This window comes from Salvia splendens, chromosome 6 (genome assembly GCF_004379255.2).
Source record: "Salvia splendens isolate huo1 chromosome 6, SspV2, whole genome shotgun sequence".
Classification (NCBI taxonomy): domain Eukaryota; kingdom Viridiplantae; phylum Streptophyta; class Magnoliopsida; order Lamiales; family Lamiaceae; genus Salvia; species Salvia splendens.
In genome coordinates, this window is record NC_056037.1 from 9,453,514 (window position 1) to 9,479,661 (window position 26,148).

The following is a 26,148-nucleotide window of genomic DNA, read 5'->3' on the forward strand; positions in this document are numbered from 1 at the left end:
TAATGAAATGAGTTAGTGAAATTTGAGATCAACTTACCATTTATAGTAAAAATGAAAAAATAAATTTATTGTGAGACGGACCAAAATGACGAGAAATGACTTATTATGGGATGATGAAGTATTATTTACTATCATAATTACATATGACTCATAATTTTAAAAATATTATAAGTTTTTCTTAATAAACTATTAATTTATAATTGTATTATTATTAATATTGATATCAAGTATAATTGTATAAGATAATAAAATATATAATTTTAAAATTGGTAAATAAAGCACCTAATAAAAAATAGAGAAATCAAAATCCTGCAATCTTTTTTTTTCAAAATTCAAATTACTTTTATAAACAGAATATTGGCAAATAAAAGAATTTTTGAATTTTTCTCTCACATGGCGAACAGAACACAAATGGAGCTGCGAAGAGGTGATTGACGGGAGATATTGGGGCATTTAGTAGGATTTAATCATAATATTTTTCATAAAATAATACGGAGTAGTACTTATTTTATTTTCTGTGAGTCCCAAATAAAAAATTAACCCTATAAAATACCAGCATTGGGCTGGGCTGCTTCTCTTTCACATATTCAAAATGAAGTGTTAGACACAGCAAATCCAGTTGGGCTACCCATTATCAAATCCTACCACATAAGATAAAAATATTATAATTGTACTAAAATAAATAAAGTGAATATTATGAAATAGTAATAATAATTGAATGAAATTTGTAATGTTGCAGCCGGTGGTGAAATCGAGGGCAATGCTCTCCGCAGCCATACACACAGTCCTCTTCCGCCGCAAACCGCCGAGATGCCACCAATGCTTCTGCTCTCTCGCGACAATCGACTATCCCCCGCTCCATCACCAGCCGCAGTGGTCCGGCCTCCACAACTGGCGGCGCTGCCCGCTCAACCGCGACCGCCATTGGGGCCCAAGCGGACCGATTCACCACAATAATGAAATTGAACATGCTTCATCAGCTCCTAACTTCACCTCTTGCTCTTCTCTGGCGGAAATGGCCGCCGTAGTTCTCTCCACCCCAGACCCCCTCGCAAAAGCTAAGCTTTCTCACGCTGCTTACTCCAAATGGCGACGCGAGGGTTTTCCAATTGGAGTCTCAGATGCCCCTTCTAGGCCTGCTCTCCCTGCTAAACCTCAATTGGTATGTTTCTTCGACTGCTCAAGGCCTTTGATTTCTGCAATGTTGTGGAAATTTATGAATAGTTTTTTCGTAATTTTAAAGGAAGCTCTACATTGTTAGAAATTGGTGGTGTTGATTATCGACTGAAATTTTGGTAGATTATCCATTTCCGTGGAGGATTTGTTATTGATGAATTTCTGTTTATGTATAAATGACCATGATCAAGCTTATGCGCTGTGCCTCAAATCACAATGATTCAAGCTTATGACGAATTCCCAATATTTACCTTTTGATTCTTCCTCAATTGTTCTTGGAGTAACATAATCTGTAGATTGGTTGAAATTGTTAGCATTTTCTACAATTGTTCTTGCTCATGCATCATTTATGCGAGTGAATAAATTGAAGCAGTTTATGATTCGTATCTTGCTTTTTCTCTCTCTTGTCCTTTGATTCAAGCTCAGATTTTGTATGGATCGCACGGACTATTTTCGCGTATATTCACCAAGCTATAGGGCGATAGGCTTGACTTATTTTTTTGACTCTTGATCTCAGTTCTCCCCTTGATCTGTTTAGTTTATCAAGCAGAAAGAGAAACTGAAGTGAAAATGATGATGTTTTGACTATGAGATCTGCTTTCAATTTTCACTAAAATCATACTCCATGATGAATCTCGATCGGTTTTCTTTTATCTAGCTGGAAGACATGCTAAAGTGAAATGTTACTTGATGCTCTTAGTTTTTTGTAGATGTGCATCTAGGTATGTTTATTTCTCTCATCGACTCATGGCATGTCTTTAGTCCAGGTTTCCCCAAAAGACATTCCCTCGCCAAAGAGTTCGGGTCTACCTCTCAATGCCTACATGCTTCATAACCTCGCTCATGTTGAGCTAAATGCTATCGATCTTGCATGGGATACTGTTGTTCGGTTCTCACCATACCTTGAGCTTCTTGGTGAAGGTTTCTTCGCAGACTTTGCTCATGTAGCTGATGATGAGAGCCGGCATTTCACTTGGTGTTCACAAAGACTTTCAGAGCTTGGATTTAGGTAATCTGTAGGTCAAGCTTGAGCCTTGGTAGTGAATTCATTTAGTTTCTGCAATGACCTTCGAATTCGTCTTCACTTAGCTACGGCGACATGCCAGCTCATGGTGTTTTGTGGGCTGAATGTGAGAAAACATCGGATAATGTTGCGGCTAGGCTTGCATGCATCCCATTGGTTCAGGTAACATTTGGATATCCCATAGTATTTAAAATGAGTAAAACAAATCCCTAATTCATTGATACTGAATTAGGAAGCCAGGGGGCTAGATGCTGGACCACGACTTGTGAATAAACTGACCGGCTTCGGGGATCAACGAACCTCGAGCATTGTTGCAAGGATAGCCGATGAAGAAGTTGCTCATGTTGCAGTTGGTGTGTACTGGTTCGTCTCCATTTGCCAGAAACTGGGCCGTGCCCCGAGCTCTGCTTTTGCAGGCGAGCGGTGTTCTTACTTATAATAGTATCATAGTCAATTTGCCATAGAGAAATGTATAGTAACCATATCAATGGACTGTCCCTTGTTGTTGAGCAGATATTCTGAAAGAGTATAATGTAGAGATAAAAGGTCCATTCAACCATTCAGCTCGAGAAGTAGCTGGTATTCCTCGTGAATGGTACGATCAAAGCTACGTTCTGCACTTGATATTTTTGGACTCTGATGAAATGTGTTATGATGTTTGCAGGTATGACCCTTCTCCTGCAAGTGCAACTAACAACGAAAACAAGCTTTCTGAGGTATCATACCACAGCCCATTCTATGTTTAATGTTGAAAGTTCGTGCTTTTTCTCAAGGATACTATAATTATTTCGTACTGTCATAATTGTAGGTATATGAAAGGCTTGCTTGCATCATCTCTAGACATCACCAAACCGAACCGGCCCAGCTGAACCGGCCCGGAACCGTCACCGGCGGTTCCGAACCGGAACCGGAACCGTCGGCGGCGGTTCCGAACCGTGACCGGAACCGGCGGTTCCGGCGGGCCGGTTCAGGTTCATGAAATTTGCGAACCGTAACCGGCGGTTCCGAACCGCCGGTTTTCACCGGAACCGGCGGTTCCGAACCGGCGGTTCGCCGGTTCCGACACCTTTTCAGGCTACCACCGGCCTAGACGTAGCCTTTTCAGAAACCGGGTCAGAAACCGCCGGTTTTTGTCAGAAAACCGTTGACGAAACCGGCGGTTTCTGACCAAAAACCGGCGGTTCAACGAGTAAATCGGCGGTTCCGGCGGTAAACCGGCGGTTCCGCCGGATTTCAAAAATTTGAAATTTTTTCTTTTTTTTTTCTTTTTTTTAATCACATTTTTCCCCTATAAATACCCCCTCATCTTCATTTTCTACTTACCCCATTCTTGTGTTGATAAGAATTTCTCTCTCAATCTCAATTTCTCTATTCTCCATCCTCTTTCTCTCAAGTTGTTTACGTTATTTGCGCTCATAATTTACTCACGTTGTTCTTGTTTACGTTAATATCACATAAACACTACTCTCTATTCTCTACTTCCAATTTCCATAATATCATGTCTTCATCTCGTCGTGGTGGTGATCGGGGCAAGGGAATTGCCCAAGATCAAAGTGACTCTCGTCGTCGTCGTGCCCCTTCTAGAGCACAAGTTGCGGAGGAGGTGGGAAGGCGAGCCGCTCTTCGATTACAAGTAAGTTCTAAACTTCTAAATTAAATGTTTTACTATGTTAATATGTTATAATAAGTTTTAATATGTTAGTAGTTTTTTAATATGTTTTATTATGTTATATGATATAAGTTTTAATATGTTAGTAAGTTTTAATATGTTTTAATATGTTATATGATAAGTCTTTAATTTGAGAGCACCATTTGGTATACTTGCTCGGAAAAAGATTATGTGCGGACTACCGCCTTTTCTTATATCCTTGTGCAAGATGGCCTATTGTGGAATGCCTCAGCGTCGTCCTTCCTTTGATTTATATGTTATAAGTTTTAATATGTTTTAGTAAGTTTTAATATGTTAATATGTTTTAATATGTTTTAATATGTTTTAGTAAGTTTTATATGTTTTAATATGTTTTAGTAAGTTTTAATATGTTTTAATATGTTATATGATAAGTCTTTAATTTGAGAGGACCATTTGGTATACTTGCTCGGAAAAAGATTATGTGCGGACTACCGCCTTTTCTTATATCCTTGTGCAAGATGGCCTATTGTGGAATGCCTCAGCGTGGTCCTTCCTTTGATTTATATGTTATAAGTTTTAATATGTTTTAGTAAGTTTTAATATGTTAATATGTTTTAATATGTTTTAATATGTTTTAGTAAGTTTTAATATGTTTTAGTAAGTTTTATATGTTTTAATATGTTTTAGTAAGTTTTAATATGTTTTAATATGTTATATGATATGTTTTAATGTGTATAATTCTCGTAGGAGGAAGAAGATCGAAATGCGGCCTTGTTACTTGCCACCCTCGGCGACGAAGAGCCACATTCGGATTCGCGTTTCGAATACGATGTGAATCTATCATCGGACGAAGGCGACGATGGATCGCATCAATTCCCACCTTCTAGCGCCGGCCAAGTTGGCGAAAATGACGAGGAGGCCGAACCTCCTCCTCCTTCCGGGAGACAAAAGAAGAAGATGCCTCCAAAGTTGAAATCCGACATCTTCACCAAACATTACAAGAAGGTCCCGGTGGTAATTTCTAATCCTGATGATTCGACCACTACCGTGGAGACAGGCGAGTTCAAAGCTTATTGCAACTATTGCGATAAAGTCTATCCATTTGTAATCGGTGGGGGATATGGTACTCTCACACGCCAATTGAAGGCAAAACACCTCGTGGAATTTGGGCATTCTAGATCCCAAACCCAAATCAACTTCCCCGCCGGCTCATCGTCTCAAACAGGTACGCCACTATTTAAATACGATCCCAAAAATACTACCGATACCATGGTAAGATGGGCGGCAATGAAACATTTGCCGTTTAATTTTTTTAATGACAAAAAATATGAAATGACTATGCAACAAGCTTTTAATGTTGCTGCAAAAAGAATTTCCCCCTCTACTGCTCAAAGATCTAACAACCGGCAGTATTTTGAAAAAAAAATGGAAATTGCAAAGAGTCTATCCACCTTGGGGCACAAAGTTAATATTTGCTCCGATGTGTGGACGGATTCTTTCCAACGAAATTCTTACATGGGTATTTCTTGTCATTTTATAGACAATAGTTGGTCTTTAAATAAACGTTTGATTGGTTTTAGACAATTTCCTTCCCCACACACCGCACAAGCAATTGCTTCTTTAATTATTCAAGTTTTGAATGAGTATGAGTTATGCAACAAGATATTTTCGGTTGGTTTTGATAACGCAACCGCCAACACCGCAAGTATATCCGATTTAATTGCGGCTTGCTCCCCGGTGATAAGTGGTAAGTATTTTCATCAGCGATGTATTTGTCATATTTTAAACTTATGTGTACAAGATGCTTTGTCTTTATGGCAAAGACATATTCAACCTATTACTACAGCTGTATCCTTGATCCACTGGAAGCCTCAAATTGGCAAGGCGTGGAAGAAGTATTGCCACTCGAAGAAAATAAGGTACACAAAGTTTACTTTAGACGTTTCTACTAGATGGAACTCTACATATGACATGTTGCAATCTACAATGGAGCATATAGACTATTTAGTTGATTTTTATAGAACTTACCCTGTTGATGATTTATATCTAACATCTTCTTGTTGGGAACAAAGCCTGAGTTTATTTAAATTATTCAAAAATTTTCGAAGTGCAACTATGGAGTTATCGGGTGTGTGTTATTGCACATCCGTTCGTGTTTTAGAACATTGCATGATCATATCACTTGGTTTTAAAACTGCAATGAAAAATTCCGCAAACAATCTTGAGCTTATGTGTGTTTTATATTACATGGTTGAAAAATGGCTCAAGTATTTCAATGAGATCCCAACAGTTTTTTTGCTTGCCAAAGTTTTGGATCCAAAGTGGAAACTAGTTGGTACTTTCAAAATTTTAGAATTTTATTACAACAGTTTAGCTTCTATTGATCTTGAACCACTCCGAGCTTTGCAAACTGACGACGACGACAACTACATAAACCTTGCCCAAACATTCCAAATAAACCTCCCCCACCTCCCAAGCCTCCAAAGAAATTTTGAGTTCGACTTGCGGTCTCTCTTTCACGATTACGAAGTCAAGTACAACACTACCCACCAAGTTCGACCTAGACCCCCCCGTCAAACACAGAACTTTGGCTTCTTCCAAGTTGATGACCCCGACACCCAATCCCAATTGGCGGACCTATACGCCTTCAGCAGCGGAGGAAGGACGGCACATTCGGTAAGTGAGTTAGATTTATATTTAGACTCACACTTTTCATTCAATGAGGAAGAAGGAGGTCCCGTTCCCCAACAAATCGACGTCCTAGATTGGTGGTCTTCACACGAGAAAGATTTTCCCATCCTTGCATCAATGGCCAAGGAGATCTTTTCGGTTCCGGCTTCCACTGTCGCCGTCGAGTCCGCCTTTAGTGTTGGAGGCAACGTCTTGGACGACCGAAGAAGTAGGCTCACCGGACAAAACATGGAAGCCACCATGTTACTTGATGATTGGTGCTCCGCCGAAATTAGAGACCAAGAACCGGATTGGGACAAACTAGTAGTACAACCCGACCAAGACTACTTCCCCGACGAAGAAGAGTAGGCGCCAATACTTCCGATCAAGCCAAATAGGTAAGCAAGGTAAGAGAACTACGTGGACTTTGATTCCAAAATGCAATTGAGCATTGAGGATACGTAGGCATCTCAACTTATATTTCAACTTAAATTTTAAATTTAAGTTTAAATTTAAGTTGAGCTCAAGTCCTTTTCCTTTATTTCTTTTTTCTCCCCTTTATTTCGAATATGTAATTTTGTAAATTGTAATGAAGACTTTAAGTCTTTTGTAATTTATAATTTTGAAATTGTAATTTCTAATTTTTATGTTGTAATTTGTAAATTTTAACTTGTAATTTGTAATTTTAAAGTTGTAATTTGTAATTTTGAAGTTGTAATTTGTATCAATAAAATTACATTTGTACATCGCTTCATTCTAATGTTATTTACGCAAGTTTTTTTTACATTTTAAACTTGAATTACAATTTACAAAATGCAAAAAAAAAAATAAAAAATCAAAACGAACCGCCGAACCGGCCGAACCGGCCCGGAACCGGCCAATCACCGGCGGTTCCACGGTTCACTTGAACCGGCGGTTCCACGGTTCACGAACCGGAACCGCCACACCTTGGCCAGGCCGGTTCAGGTTCATCAATTTATTGAACCGGAACCGGCGGTTCCGAACCGTGAACCGCCGGTTCCGGAACCGTGGTGACGTCTAATCATCTCCATGGAGCAAGAAAATTCAAGTTTGGGAAAGCCACCCAAATGAGACGATCTATTTTTGTTAGTTTTTTGACTATGTAAATCTATTAGTTAGGTTGTTTCCTTCCTTTCTTTAAATATTGGTAGAATGATATAATGGAAGCATGAAAATTTATTATATTGAACTTAGTATGAAAATATGTTCTTCAAGAACTACATTACTTTGATCATCTGTTCTTCAAAAACTACAGTACCACACATACAACACGACACTAATCCACACAATCAACAGAAACACAAGATTGACAATGACACTAGACACACACTCTCTATATGTCTTTGCCAGTGCCTTTGTACGTCTCTTTCTCGTCTTCATCTTTCCCAAGCAGAGGATGCTGCCCTGACACAAGATCCTTTGTCGTCTGCCCTATCTCAACTAGAGTCTCGCCAATCGCCCGCATGATGCCCCCTCCGATTGCTCCTTGCTTTTGTCCGCCTTCTCCTCTGAAGGTGTCACGCTCTTCCTGCTCCCCTCCCCTCTGCTGTTGCCAGTCTCCGCCCTCTCTTCCTCCTCCCCATGGTTTGCCTTCTTCTCCTCCCCACTGCTCCTTGATCTTTTCAGATGGGCGGTAGAATCCCTCTTTGCTGAATGTTTCTCCCCCTTCTTCCTGCATAAAACCAAAACTTGGACACCAACCACATTTGCTTATGTTCAATCAAAACAGTTGTATTTTGATTACTGTTTGCGGTGACGATCTCTTCAATTCAAGATCCCTTTTAGCCTCCTCATTCTTCCTTGCAGCATACTCCGCCGCGCTCTCCTCAGTTGCCACCACCGTATCCTTCACAGCTGCGAGCTTCTCCCCTGCATACCCCGCTACCGCCTGCCCTGCTCCAGCAACCTTATCCTTGGCCGCCACCACCACATCTCCCGTGTACCCCGCCACCTTCGAAGTCACATTCGCCACCGTCTCAGTCGCCACTGCCGTCTTCTCAAGGGTGAAACGCGCCGCCTCCCAGCCTGCCGCCACCGCCTGATCCTTCACCCCTGCAGCCGCCTTACCCGCATATCCCACAGCTCCTTTGCCGCTCTCAACCGTCACATCCTTCGCAGCAACCGCCTTTTCTCCAATGTACTGTGCAGCAGTCTTGGTTGTATCAACTGTTGTATCCTTGGCTGCCGCTGCTTTTTCAGCAGCGTATTGTGCAGCGCTCTTGGTCGTATCCATCGTCGTATCCCTTGCTGCTGCTGCTTTTTCAGCAGCGTACTGTGCAGCGCTCTTAGCTGTACCGACCGTTGTATCCATGGCTGCCGCCGCCGCCTTCTCAGCTGCGTATTGTGCAGCAGTCTTTGCTGTATCCATCGCTGCAGCGGCCTTCTCACCGGTGTATTGTGTAGCAGTCCTTGCTGTATCAACCGTCGTGTCCTTCGCTGCCGCAGCCTTCTCAGCGGCATATTGGGCCGCCGTGAATGTGGTATCCACCGTCGTATCCTTGGCCGCCTTATCCTTCTCAGCGGAAATTTGAGAAGCGGATTGGCCTTTACTAGAAACCACATCCTTAGCCTCCACCGCCTTGTGCGCCGCGTAATCCTTAGCCTGTTGGCCTTTCTCCATCACCGTATTCTTCGCCCCAGCCGCCTTCTCCGCGGTGTAATCCCGAGCCTGTCCGCCTCTCTGCGCGGCCGTATCCTTCGCTTGAGTGGCCTTCTCCGCAATGTAGCCTTGAGCCTGTTGGCCTTTCTGCACCGCCGTGTCCTTCACCTCCGTCGCCCTGTCAGCCGCTTGTCGCCCTTTCTCCGCCATCTTACTTCTCCCCTGCTGGCCTCTCTCCGCCGCAGTATGTTGAGATCGCGCCTGCTGCATCCCTCCCTTCTCCACCGCAGTATGTTGAGATCTTCCTTGCATCCCTCCTCCTCCTCCTGTGCCGCCGCCTATCTTCGCCTTCTCGTAGCACTCCTCAGCCGACCGGATCGCCTCCATCGAGTTCTGCTGCGCTTGCCTCCTCATTCTAGAAACTTCCTCCAACGACGGCTGCTGCTGCTGCTTCCCCGCTTCCCTTCTCGCTCCGCCGCTCTCCACCGTGATCCCGGCAACTCTCACCGGAACCACCTCGATATGAATCGTTGTCTCCGCACCGTGATGAGGCTGATGCTCTTCTTTAGCCTTATCAACCAGGGATTCGAAATGAGTAGCCAATTTCGGAACTCGATCTCTCTCCACCTCAACTTTTGGTTCATCCTTCACATGCTCACTCCTCGCCTGTTCCGACGCCATTGTTGCAAACTCTTTTTCAATACAAACGCACACTGGTAAGAGAAAATATATTTGTATGATGATATGATTGTTTTTTGCTGTTTGATTTGGTATAAAAAGAGCAGCTTGGGTTTGTACTATTTTGGCGGGTCAAATTTGAAGATTCGTCACCTCTTTTACGCCACGTGTCGGAAAGTGCAATGTGTGTTGAATCTTACGTGTCGCCGTGCATGAGTTATAATTTTTTTTAACGTGCTAATCTTTTTTAAGTCTACCAATCGTGAAATTGGTTTATATCCTATATTGGATTGGATCCTCCGAACTCTTCGCCAAGTTATCTACTCTCATACTTTCCTATTTTTATCCACTCCCAGTATAATTGCAAATTTGCAAGTGTTTACTTATTATACAAGTACTTTCCTTAATTATCACAATCTTTGATATTTTTATTAATGTAGAGCAATTAAATTCCTAGCTAATTATGTGGTAATTCATTTACTAATTTATTAGAGAGTAAATGGTACTCCCTCCCTTCAACGTATTATATTGGTTGAATTATATTTTTTCAGATTGCAGAAAGTATTTAAGTCATTTTTTTAAGATCGTCCAAAAATAGTTTTGAGTCGTTGTTTTCTATACCAAAATGTTATTTTCTCTCCTATTTTACTCTTTCTCTCTTTTACTCTATTCATTTTAATATTTTATTTTCTTCCTTTTAAATACCCATTTCTCTTAAATACTCATTCTCTTTACGCTGAAAAATATTATGTCCATTACTAAAGTGGTTGGAGGGAATATACATTAATTTAACTTATTTATTGGTCCATTTCCGATAAGCAATGATGAATAAATTAATTAACTAAGAAATGCAAACTGTAATACATATGAGAGAATTGGAAAATTTAAAAACTATATATCATACATTGGAAAAAAAGTTTTTATTGCTATGCAGCATAAAGCAATTAGAGCATCCACAATGGCGCCTAGCGCACCGCCTAGCCGAGCGCCGGCGCTAGGCGAACCATTGGAGGAGCCGAAAACCGCCGAGCGGTTTTCCGGAAATCAATTTCGCCTAGCGCTAGGCGGTCAAAATCCGCTGGGCTATGCGCTGGGCGATCCGCTCGGCTCCATTGCAGCGCATAGCCCAACGGATTTTTTATTTTTTTATTTTTAATTTTCGAAACACTATATATACGCGATTTGCACTTCATTTTCATACGCGAGGGAGCCGGCGAGTGATTTTTTTTAAGTAATGTACTTTTTGCGATTTTGAATGTAATTTTTTTTTATTAATGTACTTTTTTAAAATTTTTGTACTTTTTTTAATTTATTGTATTTTTTTTAAAATTAAAATAGTACTATTAATGTTTTCCGTATATGTCTCGTAAATTAAATTTCGTATATTGTGTTATTAGTGATGTGGCTATTGATGTGGCTGGGCTATTTATGATATGGCTAGGCTATGACTGAGCTATTTATGATGTGGCAGGAGGATTTTTAGTATTGATGATGTGGCAGGAGGAGTTTGTGGCTAGGCTATGGCCCAACTATTGTTGGGCTATAACCACTGTGGATAGGCATGCACAAACCGACCCGGCCCGGGGATTAACCGCCGGTTCGGGCCCGCCGGTTCATGAACCGGAACCGGGCCCGGAACCGGCGGGTTGAACCGGCAGAAGGGTTGAAGGGTCGGAAGGGCCGGTTCAGGTTCGGCAATATATTGAACCTGAACCGGCGGTTCAAAACCGGCGGTTCGGCGGTTCGAACCGCCGGTTCAAAGGGTTAAATAGTGTTTTGTAGGTTAGGGGTTCGTAGGGGTTTAGTATAGCCGTTGGAACCGGCGGTTCGCGGGGTAAACCGCCGGTTTGAGGGGTAAACCGCCGGTTTGTCGGGGTAAACCGCCGGTTCGGGAGCCGGTTTCTGACGGTTCCGGCAACTTTTCAGAGGCTAGGCCGTAGGGTCAGTGTGTAGGCCTGCAAAACCGGTCAGAAACCGGCGGTTTTCTGACGGAAACCGTGGACAACCCGCCGGTTTAGGGTTGAACCGCCATATGTTTTTGTATATGCAAAAACAATTACATAATTGTATTTGTATATACTCTAGTCGATGAAGTATATTTCTCTATACGGCTAAATGAGGGAAACTTTTGACAATTCTACTATATTTGTTGATTGTTAGACGAAACTCAACATTTAAAGTTGAATTGCTAAAGGTGTCCTTAATTTAGTTATGTAGAAAGATCTTCGCCGGTTAAGAGTATATATATAATACACTTATACGTTTAAGAACTTCAACATCGTTTCTTGTCATTTGTAATTAGTTCTTCACTAGTAGTCTCATTTGTATTTAAATTTTGTTTAAGACTTCAAGACCGCCATATGTTTTCAATTTGTAATTGTTGTAACTTGTAACGTGTAATTTGTAAACATGCAATTTCAATAAAATTGCAACTTTATCCGTATTTTTTTCAATTTTATTTACTCACATTTCATAAAAAAACAAACTTGAAAAGTGTAATGTAAGTTGATTAAAATTGAAAAGTTGAAAAATGCAAAAAAAAAAAAAAAAATTCGTCGAACCGTCGAACCGGCCCGGAACCGGCGGTTCAAGCCGAAAACCGGCGGTTTTGAACCACCCCGTAACCCGCCGGTTATTTTAACCGGAACCGGAACCGCCGGGAGCTAGGCGGGCCGGTTCAGGTTCATACATTCCCCGACCCTTGAACCGCCGGTTCATGACCCTGAACCGCCGGTTTTCGACCCTTGTGCATGCCTAACTGTGGATGCTCTTACATTGACTACAATTTATGTCCAGCGCACCTCAATTATTTTTATTTATTTATCATTTTATGCATGTCCCGTGTGCCTTCATTATTTTTATCATTTACTAATCCATATTTTAGAGTATTATGCCATATTATCCAATTCACATTACTTTTGTGTTAGAAAAATGTTATTATGATGAATTGTACATATTCAAGAATTCCCAAGCACATCCTTTATTCTTCGCATCTCTTTTTCCATTCATACTTTTATTATGCAAAAACATAGTGTTACTGTTAGTGATTAACAGTACTGCCTAAAATGGAAGTAGAAACATACATACAGTGCCTAAACTATCATCTTATTCAAATATTGAGAACTTAATACCATTCCAACCGGACAGAAACTGGCAATACTCAGGTACTTCGTTATAGATGGAGTATCATATGATTTTTATGATATTGACATATAGAAGCAAACAATGCCTTCACTTCTTTTTGTTGCATGCTAGTTTAGATGCAGAGCACATCATCTTCTCCAATTATTCACAATTTTATAGCATCTTCATATTCATATATAAGAGAGCCCTTCTAAAGAAGCTCCCAATCTGATTCAACACATTCACAAGCTGACAGTTTCTGTTCCTTGGAATCATCAGCACGAGCACGAGCTCGAGCACGACCACACCTCTCTTGCTCACCTTGGGACGGTACATGCTGCTCATCTTTCCTTGATCTCAACTTGGATGAAATTGCTTCACGGATCCTTTTCTGAAATACATTTCTCCACTCAATAAAATGGATGTAATGCAGAGGGAGAGGGTGAGAGAGAGAGAGAGAGAGACCTTGTATGACTTGTGTTTCCTAGTCCCTTGAAGATCAAAATGGAGCTCGTCTCCATTCACGAATATACAGCTTTCCTCCAAATCATCCCTACATTCATCGGTCTCAATCGGTTCTTGTCTCAGCTCAGAAACCTTGTTGTTTTCTACAAACTCCTTATCAAAGCTATCTGAAAGCCAAAATGAGATGTCAGCCAAGGTTGCTAAGAAACACAACCAAAAACATTTTATATAGAACTCCCTCCGTCACCAAAGAATATGCACTTTGGATCCGGCACGGATTTTAAAGTAAAGTTGATAAAGTAAGAGCGAGGTAGAGAGAAAAAGTAATTAAAGCATTGTTAGTGGAGAATGAGTCACACCTCAATAGAGAGAAAATACTTTCCAAAATTAGAAAGTGCATATTCTTTTGGGACAAACTAAAAAGGAAGGAGTGCATATTCTTGTGGGACGGAGGGAGTATATTTTTTGTGAGTTCTTTAAATGACTACTGTATAGTATATCATTGTCCATGATCAATTGATCATATCGAAGTTCCCAGCATTTTACTCATAGTTCTCTGCAGCTAGCAATACACACTATCCACAATTTTTTTTTAACTCGATAGAACTTCTCAAACCAAAATCACGATCAAACAGATAGTTTCAAAGTTATACACGTCTAATTTAGAGTACCTTTAGTAGTTGTGATGAGATCCTTGTTGCTAGACTCAGCATTGCATGATGGAGAAATAGCAGTTGACAAGCAATCTGTAATGTATGTACCTGCAATAGGAAAACAAGAAAGTTGCTGATTTGCTCTAATAAGGGCTATTGTTCACGGATGCACGGTGCAGAAACTTGTGTAGATCTACGGATGCACGGTAAAATCAATCCCAATTAGGATTTATTTGTGTCTAGTTAGGTTTATTAATAAAAATTAGGATTTAATTAGAGTGTGCCTAAAACAACAAGAGTATACATACCTTCACTAAACACAGTAACTCCATTTTCCTCATATTCAGGACTGCAAGCCTTACTTCTAGAACCCGAGCCCCCAACAATATCATTCACAGACGCACCTATGTGAAGTACAAAATATTTATTCAGGAGAAACCACTAGTAATAAACTAAGCAAAACTATTGATAGTATAAAAATACCTGTCGAATCTGCAGGCGAGCATGAACAGGATGCGGTAGACTCAGGATCTCCTTCCAACCGCACCGATTCATCTGTTAAATTATTTTCAGAAGCAGGAGGAACACAATCAGAAATATGTTCAATTTTCCTCGTGGATTCGGTCTCTAGAACTTTTTTGGAAGCAGGACGCTCGATTAGATTATCTTGGGGAGCCGTGTTTCCATTTACTGCTTCACCAGGTTGCTGCCTCACCGTGTCCAATGAAGTTGGCACAGTCGAGTCATCAGGGGCCACCCTTGAACTATCAGGCCTTACAGATTCAGAGGATAAAATTTTGTCAGAAGCAGGAGACTCAATTGGATGATCAAGACATTGTGCATTTCCTTTCACTGCTGCTTTCCCAGGTTCACACCTTCCAACGGAGTCCAAGGATGGCGTAAGGTCCGTATTGTTAGAGGTGGCCATGGACCTAGGGCTGTCAGAAGTGGCCCTGGACCTAGTTCTCGTTTCGCAATTCGCAAGCTTGCTCCTCTTATCTTCTGATACAGAATTATTCAAACACAAGTCTTTTGAAGGATTGTTGCTTTTGGAGATTCTTTTAATGCCAATTCCACGCCTCTGTATCCCGATTTTCTTAAATTTCTCAGGGGATTTATTCTCAATATAGATTCCAGGGGACTGAGGCAAGAAAAGGCCTATATCTCCATCACTTGGCAATGATCCTTTTTCTGCAGTTGTAGTCGAGAGAACTTGATCTTGATTATCTTTCTTCTTTATATCCCGATTATCACCCAATATACCTGGTGTCGGTTTTTTGTTGACATCAGCATAACCATAAGAGATGAGAGACATGTCATCAGAAGTAGCGCCTGTGGGATCTATGCATGAAGGAGGATGCTCACTGGATCGATGCATGTCCTCCATTACTTCTGAACAGAACTTCTTTACGCTAACACCAACTTTCTGCGCCTGATTTTCAACGTACTTAACTGTATCCTGTCAGACCAAACAAAAATATGTGTTTTAGCCACCAATATGACTACACAACTTACTGAGAAAACGCAACAAACATACAGCTAACACCATTGCAAACTACATCAATTAATAAAAATTAACTTTTATAGGCTACTAAGCTCATTTATTCCATCAAGAGATCACCAATTAGATTAAACAGAGAAAGTGGGAGGATATGAGCTAAAGAGATTATGTTTCTCTTGACTAGATGTCTTTTCCTATTTCAAGTTGGTATAAGACAAAAAAATAATGATCAGCAGATACATTGGCAGCATCGGCAGTTAAAAATTTTCACATTTTTCATCTATATACACATAAGAAGAAGAAGAAGAAGAATAAAGATCAAAAGTGCAGAGAGACGAAATATAACAATTGTAGCATACAAGATATGAAATAAGTTCTATAGAGAGAGAAAGAGACAAGTGGGAGAGAGAAGAAGATGTAGAGAGATTTCAAGACTCTCTGTTATTAACGCTCGTGAGTTGCAGCATGAGACCGGGAGAGAAAATTTATCTACCTGGTACATAGCTTCTTCCACCTCCAAACACATAGCCTCAAACTTTTGGTATACATTTCCAGCCCATGTTATACCTTTGAAAGACAAAGTAGGGAATGAATTTGACATCATGCTGCTTTCTATGCCCGCAGCCTAGACAAGTGGCTAAACAGCTGCAAGAATTCAAACACAATTGAGTCATTGAATTAGCAAGTTTCATTCAATTCTCCTTTATAAACAGAATGGCAAATTTTGTGCCAGCTCAAAGCAATAAACATATAAGGATTCAACCAATCATTTTTAGGATAATATTAACCTCTTCAAATTTATGATTTCTCAGACAAGAAAGATTAAGTCATTATTTACCCAGAAAGAGGGTAAACAAGGTTCTTCAAATGAGAAATCAGTTAATTATTCATCATCATTCATTTCCCAGAAATATAGAAGTTAAAGATGCAATGAAACTGCAATTCAATGTACACAAGGATGAATATTTCACACTAACTGCATATGTTAAGGTGATATAATTACACAACCAACAAATCAGAACCAAGCACTACAATCTCAGCAGAGAACAATAACAGATTAAAGGGTACTCTACCAATTCCTCATGATATATAAGACAAGAATTGTGGAAAGGCCTAAAAAAACTAAATTGCTTTAGCTTGTTGTGTTCTGCAAAGTGCAAACCCAAACAAAAGGACATCAACAGTTAGAAACATCCTCGGACAAGAAAGCCCTTACCTTAACTTCAGAGAATAAACTCCAAGATTCCTATATTCTATGGAGCTACAAATACTTCTCCACAAATTTTGCCCCAAAACGAAAACTTTTTGAGCCCTCTCTAATCTCTATGTATTTGGAATAATTCCTCAGAATTCTTTTCACACCTTCAATCATATACTGCTATAACCATAAGCAGGTTGTTTTCAAATCTCAGCTAAACAAGAACAATTTTTCTCAAAACAATTTCTATCTTAAGTCAATCATCTTTATCACAAAAGCTCAAAACTTTATTCCATAATTGCCAAGAAAGCCAATTTATTATGCTAAATATATCCCCTTCAGTTTTTCTTTTTTTAAGTAATAATTTATCCGTAGATAGAACATACGATCAAGGAGTCAGCATCAGGGCTCTTATAGAAAGTAAGAAATTTAAAATAAGCAGCAGGGATTTTATCCTAGACATGATCAAAAGCATAAAAGCCAAGAACAAGCTCTTATAAATAAATAAACAACAGTAGTGAAAAATATAACTAGAAAAAAAGTGGAAGAAGATGTGCTTACAGAGTAAAGATGAGAAAATCCCAGGAGCAGAAACTTTCATATATCGAATTCTTTTGAGATACATACAAGTGAAAAAACGAGTAGAATACAAAAACATACGCGAGAGAGAGAGAGAGAGAGGGTTGAGTAAAAGAATGATAAACGTAAAGGCAGAGTTCATCGGGTTTCCATCGACATGGGATCTTGACACGTGTACAAAATGGTTGCTGATTGACCCTACAAATAAGTTTAATTACGACAGATGTCTACATTTATCAATATTTTTAAGTGCCACAAATTTTGATAACCCAATTGATTTGTTACGGTGTTGCTATTAATTACTCCCTCCCTCCGCCGGTACTCTTTATTTGCTATTTTACTCCCTTAATCATTAGAAATCTCAATTCCCTTTTTCTTTAAATATTCACTTTTAATTAATTCATTTTACTCCCATTTTATTATAAATCAATATATAAAAATTGTCCTCATATTTTATTATTTTTTCCCACTCACTTTCTTTTACATTTTTAAAACACGTGTCAAACTCAAAAATGACTCCTAATAACTGACGGAGAAAGTATTTCATTATGTATTCAATTAGAATTAAGTTTTGAGATTTTTTAAATTGCATAGACTAATTGATTATTCATCTAAGATCTAATATAAGATACTTATAATCTTTTGAATCGGGCAAGTCTCACAAGTCTATTCAACTTGATCATTATAATGTGTAATGGCTTAGTTTTATTTATAACGTCTATAAAAATATCTTAGTAATTGATATTATAGATTTTAATATAAAATTAATAAAATAAGAGAAGTAATATTACTAAAACACAGAGTCCACCTCATTGAGAAAAACTTACATAATAGATAGTACTACTACAATAATACGTTGGATAGTGAAAAAAATATTAGTAGTACTACTATTTTTCGTAAATTAATAATTGGATATATCAAATCTCTTTTTTGGAGTGACTTGTACTTTTCAAAATGACATAGTTTATCCCTCGCGTTTAAGTTATTCAATTCCTTTTTTGTTGGTTAATAAATCAGAAAATAGAAGTTATAAGATTACGCGCCCAATGCGTACAACTGAATGATATACCAACATAAGTAGCATATCTTTGGCGATTTAGTTTGATTAATTAAAAGATCAAATTCGAGTGATATTTGAGAATTAAATGAACTGAAAATTTGATTTTAGTTTTTTAAGTACTTGAAATTAGAGATGTAGAGAGAGAAACTTGTTAACACAAGTGGTGCGAATGAAATAAAATTCAACGAGCCGTATATATAGAGTTTTAAAAAAAGAAAAAAATTTAAAAACGGGACGTTCGACCGGACGTCCGGCTGGACGCCACAATGGCGGACGTCCACCCGCCCGTCGTGCCGACGTCCGAGGACACCCGACGTCCTCACGGGACGTCCGTATCCGACCCTAAACGCCACAATGGCGGACGTCCCGATCGCCCGTCGCGACATCCGACCGGATGTCCGACCCGACGTCCGCCATTGGAGACGCTCTAAGTCCAAATAAGTTTCAAAGTGGCATACATATATTTGTCCACAAGCTTATAATTGGCCGACGCTACACATGAAGCTTTAGTGGATGTATTTTCGTGATTTGGCTTTATCCTCGAATTTGGAATTACATTTGATAAAGAACTTCAATATCATAGCGAATACATGATATTTACTTTTTTGGTCGGTAAACTGTTCTTTTATTAATAATAATAATTTTTACCCACGTGCGATGCACGACTAAATATTTTTTTTATCATACGGTTTTAAATTGTTAATTGATTAATACAAGATCAAGTTTTGATTCTGAAAACAAATTGGTGATATTGCAAGTTTTAAAATTGGACGATAGCTTTTCAAACCTCAAAACGGTTTTAAAATTGTATTTTGAAGTATAAAAATTGTGTGTAATCTAATATTGTCACAAAATTGTGTGTAATCTTTTTCGTATTTTGTATCCATTTAAATTAGTACTATACTTTATCATAGTCGAGCTTCATTACATTGCAATATAGTGACCCTAATACGCTAAAAACCCAAACCTTGAAACCTAAATCCTAAACCCTTAACGTTAAAATATAATCATCATGACAAACAAATGAGTCAAATATAAATAAAATCCTCCCTCCGTCCCAGTTCAACTTTACTTTATTAATCACTTTAAAACAAACTTTAATAATAGAAAAAAAATAAAAAGAATATCATAACTTCATGTTAAACAGTATGAAGAGTATTGGAAAATATGGAGGGAGTGAAAAACGTGATGAAAAAAATGTGAGTGGATAAATTACCAAATGTCATATATCTATAGTCCAAAAAATAGAAGATAACTCCGCAAAACTTTTTCACTTTCTTCACCTATTATTAAAAATTTTAAAACCTTTTAATTTCCCAAAAATTAAAAACTAAGTGTTACGTAAATGTTATCAAATTTTGGAAAATGAATGACAATAATTTCCGCCATTGTATTTGTATGAAATGAGTAACGAATAAATGTATAATAAATTTTGGAAAATGAAATGGAAGGCCATTGAAGCAATAATCTCATAAATATGGCTATGTGTGAAACGAATTCGGGTCTGAGTAGGGCCGCAAACCTTATCAGTCTGTGTACACTGGTGGGATCGGGAGCTGTCCTTGCTAGTCGGCAGGTCTCGTGGGCGAATAGTGTGGCCACACTTTCGTCGCACTGTGGAAACATGATGTGATTGTTGGATTGTTGAGAAAGTGAGGGAGATTGTTTGTCTGGCTAGACTATGAAACTGTTTTGGTCTCTTGAAAGCAAGTATGAAAGCAGTAATGTAGTTCTTGAAAGCAAGAGAGGTAAACCAGTCTGTCAATATCTTGAATTGTTTATAATTTCATGTATATTGAGTAATCGGTGATGTGATAATTCTACGAGTTAAGTAAGGTAAAACCGAATAGCCGCAAATCTCCAACTAAACTATGTATTCCCATATGATAATATCTATTTTTTTCAAACCAACAGTTTGTGGATTCATATCTTGGTGTAGAATTGTTACTTTTGAAGCTTTTTCAAGGCAAAAGTATACCTACAAAAATAAGTGAAGATTTTACAAAATAGTTGCCCACATATATTTTTTAATTGTTTGTAATAATATAATGAATAGAATAAAATTAAAAACAGAAATTAGATTAAATAGCTGGGAGAGAAAGATAATACTCCACATGATTTGACGGACAGAAGCATCTCTACTGAAATAGTATTTTTTTGATTAATAGAATTGGTATTTATAGAAGATTTGATAGTAACTCAATGGTATAGTATTATTTATTGTAAATTAAATTAATAATAAATATCCTTTATATATTGTGACCTTTCAAATTATTCAAGTGGAAGTGAAGAGACAAAACACATTTTTTTTAAATTAAATTTGGCCGCTTGTAGCGGCACACTACGCACCTTTGTGAGAAAGTTTTTATTCTTAAATGTCTAGATTGTAGTATTTAAATTATATATTTAAGCTTAAATGATAATTCCATAAATACCCCAAAACTCCCCCTTTATATATAGGTTAAGTCTAAATTAATCCGTAAATTTGGCAAAAAGAAATACACACATATTACTATTAATATGATGTTAGTCTAAATTAATATACTTATGTTTGTTTTATGAATAATAAACATTTACATATCAATACATTAATAGAATTTAAATTTTACTATACAAAGTGTATTGATGTGCTAATGCAACTAATAGTTACATATATATTTTAAAAAATTAAGGTGAGCAAAGACAATATCATTTTATATTTACATGAATGTCATTGTATATTATTTTCATTTAATAATTACAAATACAATATTAAAATTCAATAAGACAGTTTAATATTATAACGATAATTTACAGCTAAAAAAACTTTCATCAACCTCAACATGGCTATCATTTTGTGCATTTAATGCATAAGATTGTGTGGCCGATTTGGGTGTATCCATTTCCATAAGTATCCATTTTTTTGTAACCCGCGTATATAGACCAGTATTTCAAAAAGAATCATTTTTTGTAACTCGCGGATATGGTAAATGCCATAATGTCAGGAAAGACTTTCATATAAAATAACATAAAAATATATTTTCTAGATATTTACATTTAAAATATTAGTAACCAATACTAACAATAGATTTCAGTCAAAAAATTATAACAAATGACAATACACTCGAGAGTAATAATTCACAAATTATTAGCAATACTATTCGCACTCTAATATACTTACCATATGAAATTAAGTAATAGCAATAGAAAAACGTATCAACACGTAAGAAATTGAAGGAAAGGGATTGTAATTTTTCTAATTGGCCAAACTATTTACAAAAAATATAGAAATATCTTGGACTTTCGTATCATCAAACATGAAAATGTATATATGGAGTACTTACAAACATTAATTCTAGCCACCACCATCATCACCACCTGTACACTAAATACTCTTTTCATATTGTTCTACAAATTCCAAATCCTTTGTCACTGCAAACTTCAAGACCGATGTTAATTCTATTTTTTCAAAACGATCGTCAAATGAAGACCGACGTTAATTCTATTGCTCCAACACTGCCACTAACTGAAGTAGTAGCGCTTCCACCTGAAAGGTACTATTTTGTTCAAACATGTTGTGGTTTTCAATTGTGGTGCAGATTTGTTAGAAAAAAATGTTAAGATATGATGTCAGTTGAACTTACATATTGCTCTTTTCCTCTTCTAATCTCTTCTTTCGTTTTCTTGCGGCAGGCCATGTTGCTGCAAAAATATAGGTTACATGATATTGCAAACAAATATGAAGATCTTCAATATAAAAAATATATCAAATCATAAACATAGAGAATACAATCTACATATTAAATTAAAAATCATTAATCGAGAGACGATGATATACAATATAGACATGCATTTGATTAAAGGAATCCAAATTTATAGAAAATGTAATACCTTTTGGCATTCTTCTCAATCTTAATTATTTGCACTTATCCTAATGTCATTTATTATGGAGTAATTTAAACAAATAATTGGTACTGCAAAAATTTTTTGACCTTTCATATGATGTAACTGCAAAATTAATGTAGAGGCCCTTTAGAGATCCTTTAATCATATAGTTTTAATATTCATTTAAATATTTATAATGGCACATTATAATCCCAAACCAAAATTTTTTATTTTTAAAATGCTCCAAAACTCAACTTTTATATATATATATATATAGATAATAATTTTTTATTCATCATAACAATCGCTTATTATAATTGCTTTAGCATAATAAAATTGTTTCTATAATTCGTAACAATTGTTGCTTTTATAAATTAGTTGCTAGTCAAACTTCAAAGCTAATCGAATCGCACAAAAACGTGCATTTATTTAGTATGTACCGAAAAATAGTGGTTGTAATTTATTTGTTGGGTCTAAACAAGCACAGCCCAATCAGATTCAAATATCTAAGGCTAAGAAAGTGTATGCCTTGGGGAGGGAAGTTGATGGAAACAAATACAAGAACAAAAGAGAAGCATCAAAATGGCGCCGTAGCAGTGACAGTTGTGTGCCTAGGATCTGTCATGGCTGTCTGCACGTTGGCGAAGCCGGCTTGCTTCATCACTCCTTCAAGATCCGTCAGATAGTACTCGTCCAGAAAAGGCTCCGTGCTCTTCATCAACGTGAACAGCACCGGTGATAGTTCCTAAAATTTGCCATCAAATGTTATCACCATGTTGCTTGCTTGCTAGTATACATGAAAAACAATCACTCCAAAGTGTTACCTGAAGAATCTTGGATTTTGGCTGCAAATATGCAAGAAACAAAATATTTAGAGCTAGCTAGTACTAAATATTTATGATGTATATTTACATATGTATCATATTCATACCGAGTTATCTGTCACAGCAAACGTGCCACCCGGTCTAAGCAGCCGGAGAGCTTCCTCCACCATATTCTTGATTGCTCTTTGAGGGCACTCATGAAACTGCATCAAGCAAGAAACTCATCATCATCAACTTACAACCATACTGTCTCAAGTAAGACAATGAAACAGAATCAGAACAATGGAAAGGAAATGAGGCATACCACATAAGCAATTGAAACAAGGTCGAAGGAGTTTGAGGGCAACCCCGTGTTTTCACCATTTCCATGGACCCATCTCACTCTATTCTCCCCCTCATTTCTCCTCTTATCGTTGCGTTGAGCAACAGCAAGGAAGTAAGGAGATAAATCGAGTCCCTACACATATACATCCACACTAAAACTTGTCACACTCATTCAAGAAAGTAGACCTATAACAATATGGACTACTACAAATTAGCATACAGTTATTTTGGTGGAGGGGAACTTTTCAGCAAGAAAACGCGTGCTGACGCCAACTGAGCATCCAATATCAAGAATTTGACCAATTTGCAAGCCTCCGGAGTGCTTCAAATGATGGTCTTCTATAGCTTGGAGCCAATTTCCGCGAACAATTTGGTTTGCTTCTTGGAGGGATGGGGCAGAAGGTACAGCCCTTCTGACCATTGACATGGTGGCCGCCTCTGCTTCTGCTGCAGCCTGTTCAAGACAGAGAGCCTTAGTTTCACCAAAATCTAATCATCACAAAAAAAAAATTGAAAATCAGTTAGTACCAGCCAAGAAAGGTTCCCCTCATCATATGCATGGAAAGGATTGAGATAATCTGCACAAAAGAAATTGTTTTCTGTAAACACATCACATATTGATTATAATAGAAAACAGAAGTGATTAAGTGAAGATAGAAGTTGAGGAGATTACAATCTGGATAAACGATTGAGTTATCTTCAATGGAATCTTTTTCCTTGTAAACATCGGACTCCAAAATCTCCTTAGTCATATCCCTCCAAGGAATGCTTGTTTTCTCAGCTGTACTGTCCAAATCCGTACCAAATATAGAGTTGAGAAGGAATTAATTTGTACTAGTAGTAGTAGTTTGTTTAGTTGGATTAACATTTACCTGATCAAAACTTGTCTAGCGCCAAGCTTCATAACAGAATAGAGGGGTTTGAAGGAAATCAGAGCTCTGACCAGCCGAGAAAGCGGCGTCTCTCCGGTCCATTTGGGTCTCTCCAGCTGCCCCTCTTCGAAATCTGCCGTCACTCCGCCGCCACTCGACTTGGGCGCAAGTCGGATTCTTGGCGGCGCACTTCCTCTGTGAGTGCAAGAATCGCGATGGATGGCCCAAGTAGTACCATTGCTGGGCTTTGAGATGGTGCTGAATGACATTCTTGCGGCGGAGTGGTGGTATTGGAGTTGGTTGGCGGCGGAGAGGCTCATGGGCGTTACGGCGGTTGGGAATGGGAAAGGCGCCTTTGAAGCTAGCTAGAGAGAAGGATGTCATCCGCTTGCAAATCTAGTTACCCAATGATATTGCGACACGTTGGTAGGAAATGAGTGTATGACCGAAACGAAGGTAATTTATTCGTATACGAGGTTTTGAAGTTTTGACACTCGGATTCATCGATGGAGTGATGAGAATTGCAAACCATCATCCATAAAAAGAACATATTTAAAGAGTAGCATTTTCTTATTCATGAGATCATATCTGAGAATTTTTTTTATTTCAAATTTGATGCATATTTCTTGCGTTTTATTCAGATTAATATTTTATGAGTTAACAAGTAATTTTCATAGTATGTATTTTGTTTAAACTTTAAAGTTCTCTGTTTTTTTACGTGAATCGATTCAATTCAATTCGATTTTAATTTCCTAAAAAATTCGATCAGGCAAAAAATTGATTCAATATTGAGCTTACATATTTAAAAGAATATTTATGAATGATTCTTGATTGCTAGTATGAACGTATAAGAGACTAAGAGCATTCACAATGAAAAGGTAAATAGTGAAGTAAAGAGAATTAATTAACTATCAATTTTATCTTTTTAAAAAATAAAATAAAATTCATTCTTAAGTGGAAATGATATTTGAGAAGTATTATACATTCTTCAATTTTGAAGATAAATCTTTAATATTCTTCACATAAAATGTAAAATATTAATTATTTTTGTTTATTTTTTTTAATTTACTTTTTTCTTTTGAAGTTCGTTATTTTTTAAGAAGATATATTTACCTTTTTGAAAAAGTAAACGAGAAATATAACTTTCTATTTTATCTCACTACAACAAAAAAAAATTGTTAAAGACATTTTCAATATAATTAAGGACACTAATTTGTGTTACTAAATAACCACCAACACTTCAAAAAATGTCATTATTGTTGGTGTCCCAATTAAAATAAAAGGACGCAAATGGAAGTGTCCTAAAAAGTAAAGAATTAAGTTAATCTATGTCTCAATTTTGCTGCAGCGTGCTGGTGCCGGATTTCATCACAGGGATGTCGCTCACCGCTGGAGTGATGGGGGCCTTCTTCCTCTTCTCCGGCTACTTTCTCACCACCGATTCCATACCGAAATGCTGGAATTTCATGCAGTATTTGAGTGTTTTCAAGTACCCTTACGAGAGCTTCGTCATAAACGAGTTCGGAGGGGAGGAGGGAAGGGCCAAATGCATGGAGAGAATTGAAGGTCAATGCTTGATCTATGGCCATGGATTCTTGATCCGGCAAGGGTTGAAGGTGTCTCAAAAATGGATCAACTTGTTCATGATGATGAGTTTCATTATTGGTTATAGATTTTTAGGTTATGTGTTTCTATGGTACAAGTGTTACAAAACTAGAAATTAAATATTTTCGAGACAATAGTTTTACTATATTACATAAATGTGTGCATAAACCAAACCTAAAACATTTTGTACTGTCCATGAGTAGTTGCTTAGAAAAACTAGTGTACAGTAAAAAAGAAAAGAAAAGAATTGACTGGATGTAAATTCGCCAAGTAAAACCAAAT

The 26,148-nt window shown here is 37.7% G+C and overlaps 4 protein-coding genes across 6 annotated transcripts; 1 reads left to right on the forward strand and 3 right to left on the reverse strand.

The window, feature by feature from the left end:
• Positions 1-729: 729 nt before the first annotated feature.
• LOC121806243 (uncharacterized protein HI_0077-like) lies at positions 730-7,730 on the forward strand. The gene is made up of 8 exons (XM_042206224.1): positions 730-1,162; positions 1,944-2,185; positions 2,266-2,362; positions 2,433-2,616; positions 2,714-2,795; positions 2,865-2,916; positions 3,009-3,029; positions 7,542-7,730. The coding sequence occupies exons 1-8, from the start codon at positions 731-733 to the stop codon at positions 7,590-7,592; spliced, it is 1,161 nt and encodes a 386-aa protein (XP_042062158.1). The 5' UTR covers position 730; the 3' UTR covers positions 7,593-7,730.
• A 124-nt stretch (positions 7,731-7,854) lies between these two features.
• LOC121808755 (embryonic protein DC-8-like) lies at positions 7,855-9,812 on the reverse strand. The gene is made up of 4 exons (XM_042209337.1): positions 9,469-9,812; positions 8,944-9,381; positions 8,266-8,793; positions 7,855-8,193 (listed from the first exon to the last, which is right to left on the reverse strand). Exons 1-4 carry the CDS (start codon positions 9,799-9,801, stop codon positions 7,855-7,857), a joined length of 1,638 nt encoding a protein of 545 aa, XP_042065271.1. The 5' UTR covers positions 9,802-9,812.
• A 3,070-nt stretch (positions 9,813-12,882) lies between these two features.
• Positions 12,883-17,450, reverse strand: LOC121806180. 2 transcript variants are annotated; one of them, XM_042206125.1, is made up of 7 exons: positions 17,300-17,450; positions 16,034-16,185; positions 14,523-15,498; positions 14,348-14,443; positions 14,058-14,147; positions 13,387-13,553; positions 12,883-13,312 (listed from the first exon to the last, which is right to left on the reverse strand). In XM_042206125.1, exons 2-7 carry the CDS (start codon positions 16,142-16,144, stop codon positions 13,133-13,135), a joined length of 1,620 nt encoding a protein of 539 aa, XP_042062059.1. In that variant the 5' UTR covers positions 16,145-16,185; positions 17,300-17,450; the 3' UTR covers positions 12,883-13,132. The 2 variants fall into 2 exon arrangements, with proteins under 2 accessions (XP_042062059.1, XP_042062061.1); XM_042206127.1 differs by lacking the exon at positions 17,300-17,450 and adding an exon at positions 16,757-17,292.
• Positions 17,451-22,640: 5,190 nt separating this feature from the next.
• LOC121806734 (demethylmenaquinone methyltransferase-like) lies at positions 22,641-24,716 on the reverse strand. 2 transcript variants are annotated; one of them, XM_042206863.1, is made up of 8 exons: positions 24,262-24,716; positions 24,063-24,175; positions 23,918-23,967; positions 23,610-23,843; positions 23,370-23,522; positions 23,173-23,268; positions 23,066-23,086; positions 22,641-22,986 (listed from the first exon to the last, which is right to left on the reverse strand). In XM_042206863.1, the coding sequence occupies exons 1-8, from the start codon at positions 24,579-24,581 to the stop codon at positions 22,819-22,821; spliced, it is 1,155 nt and encodes a 384-aa protein (XP_042062797.1). In that variant the 5' UTR covers positions 24,582-24,716; the 3' UTR covers positions 22,641-22,818. The 2 variants fall into 2 exon arrangements, with proteins under 2 accessions (XP_042062797.1, XP_042062798.1); XM_042206864.1 differs by having other exon boundaries at positions 24,063-24,170; positions 24,262-24,388.
• Positions 24,717-26,148: the final 1,432 nt, after the last annotated feature.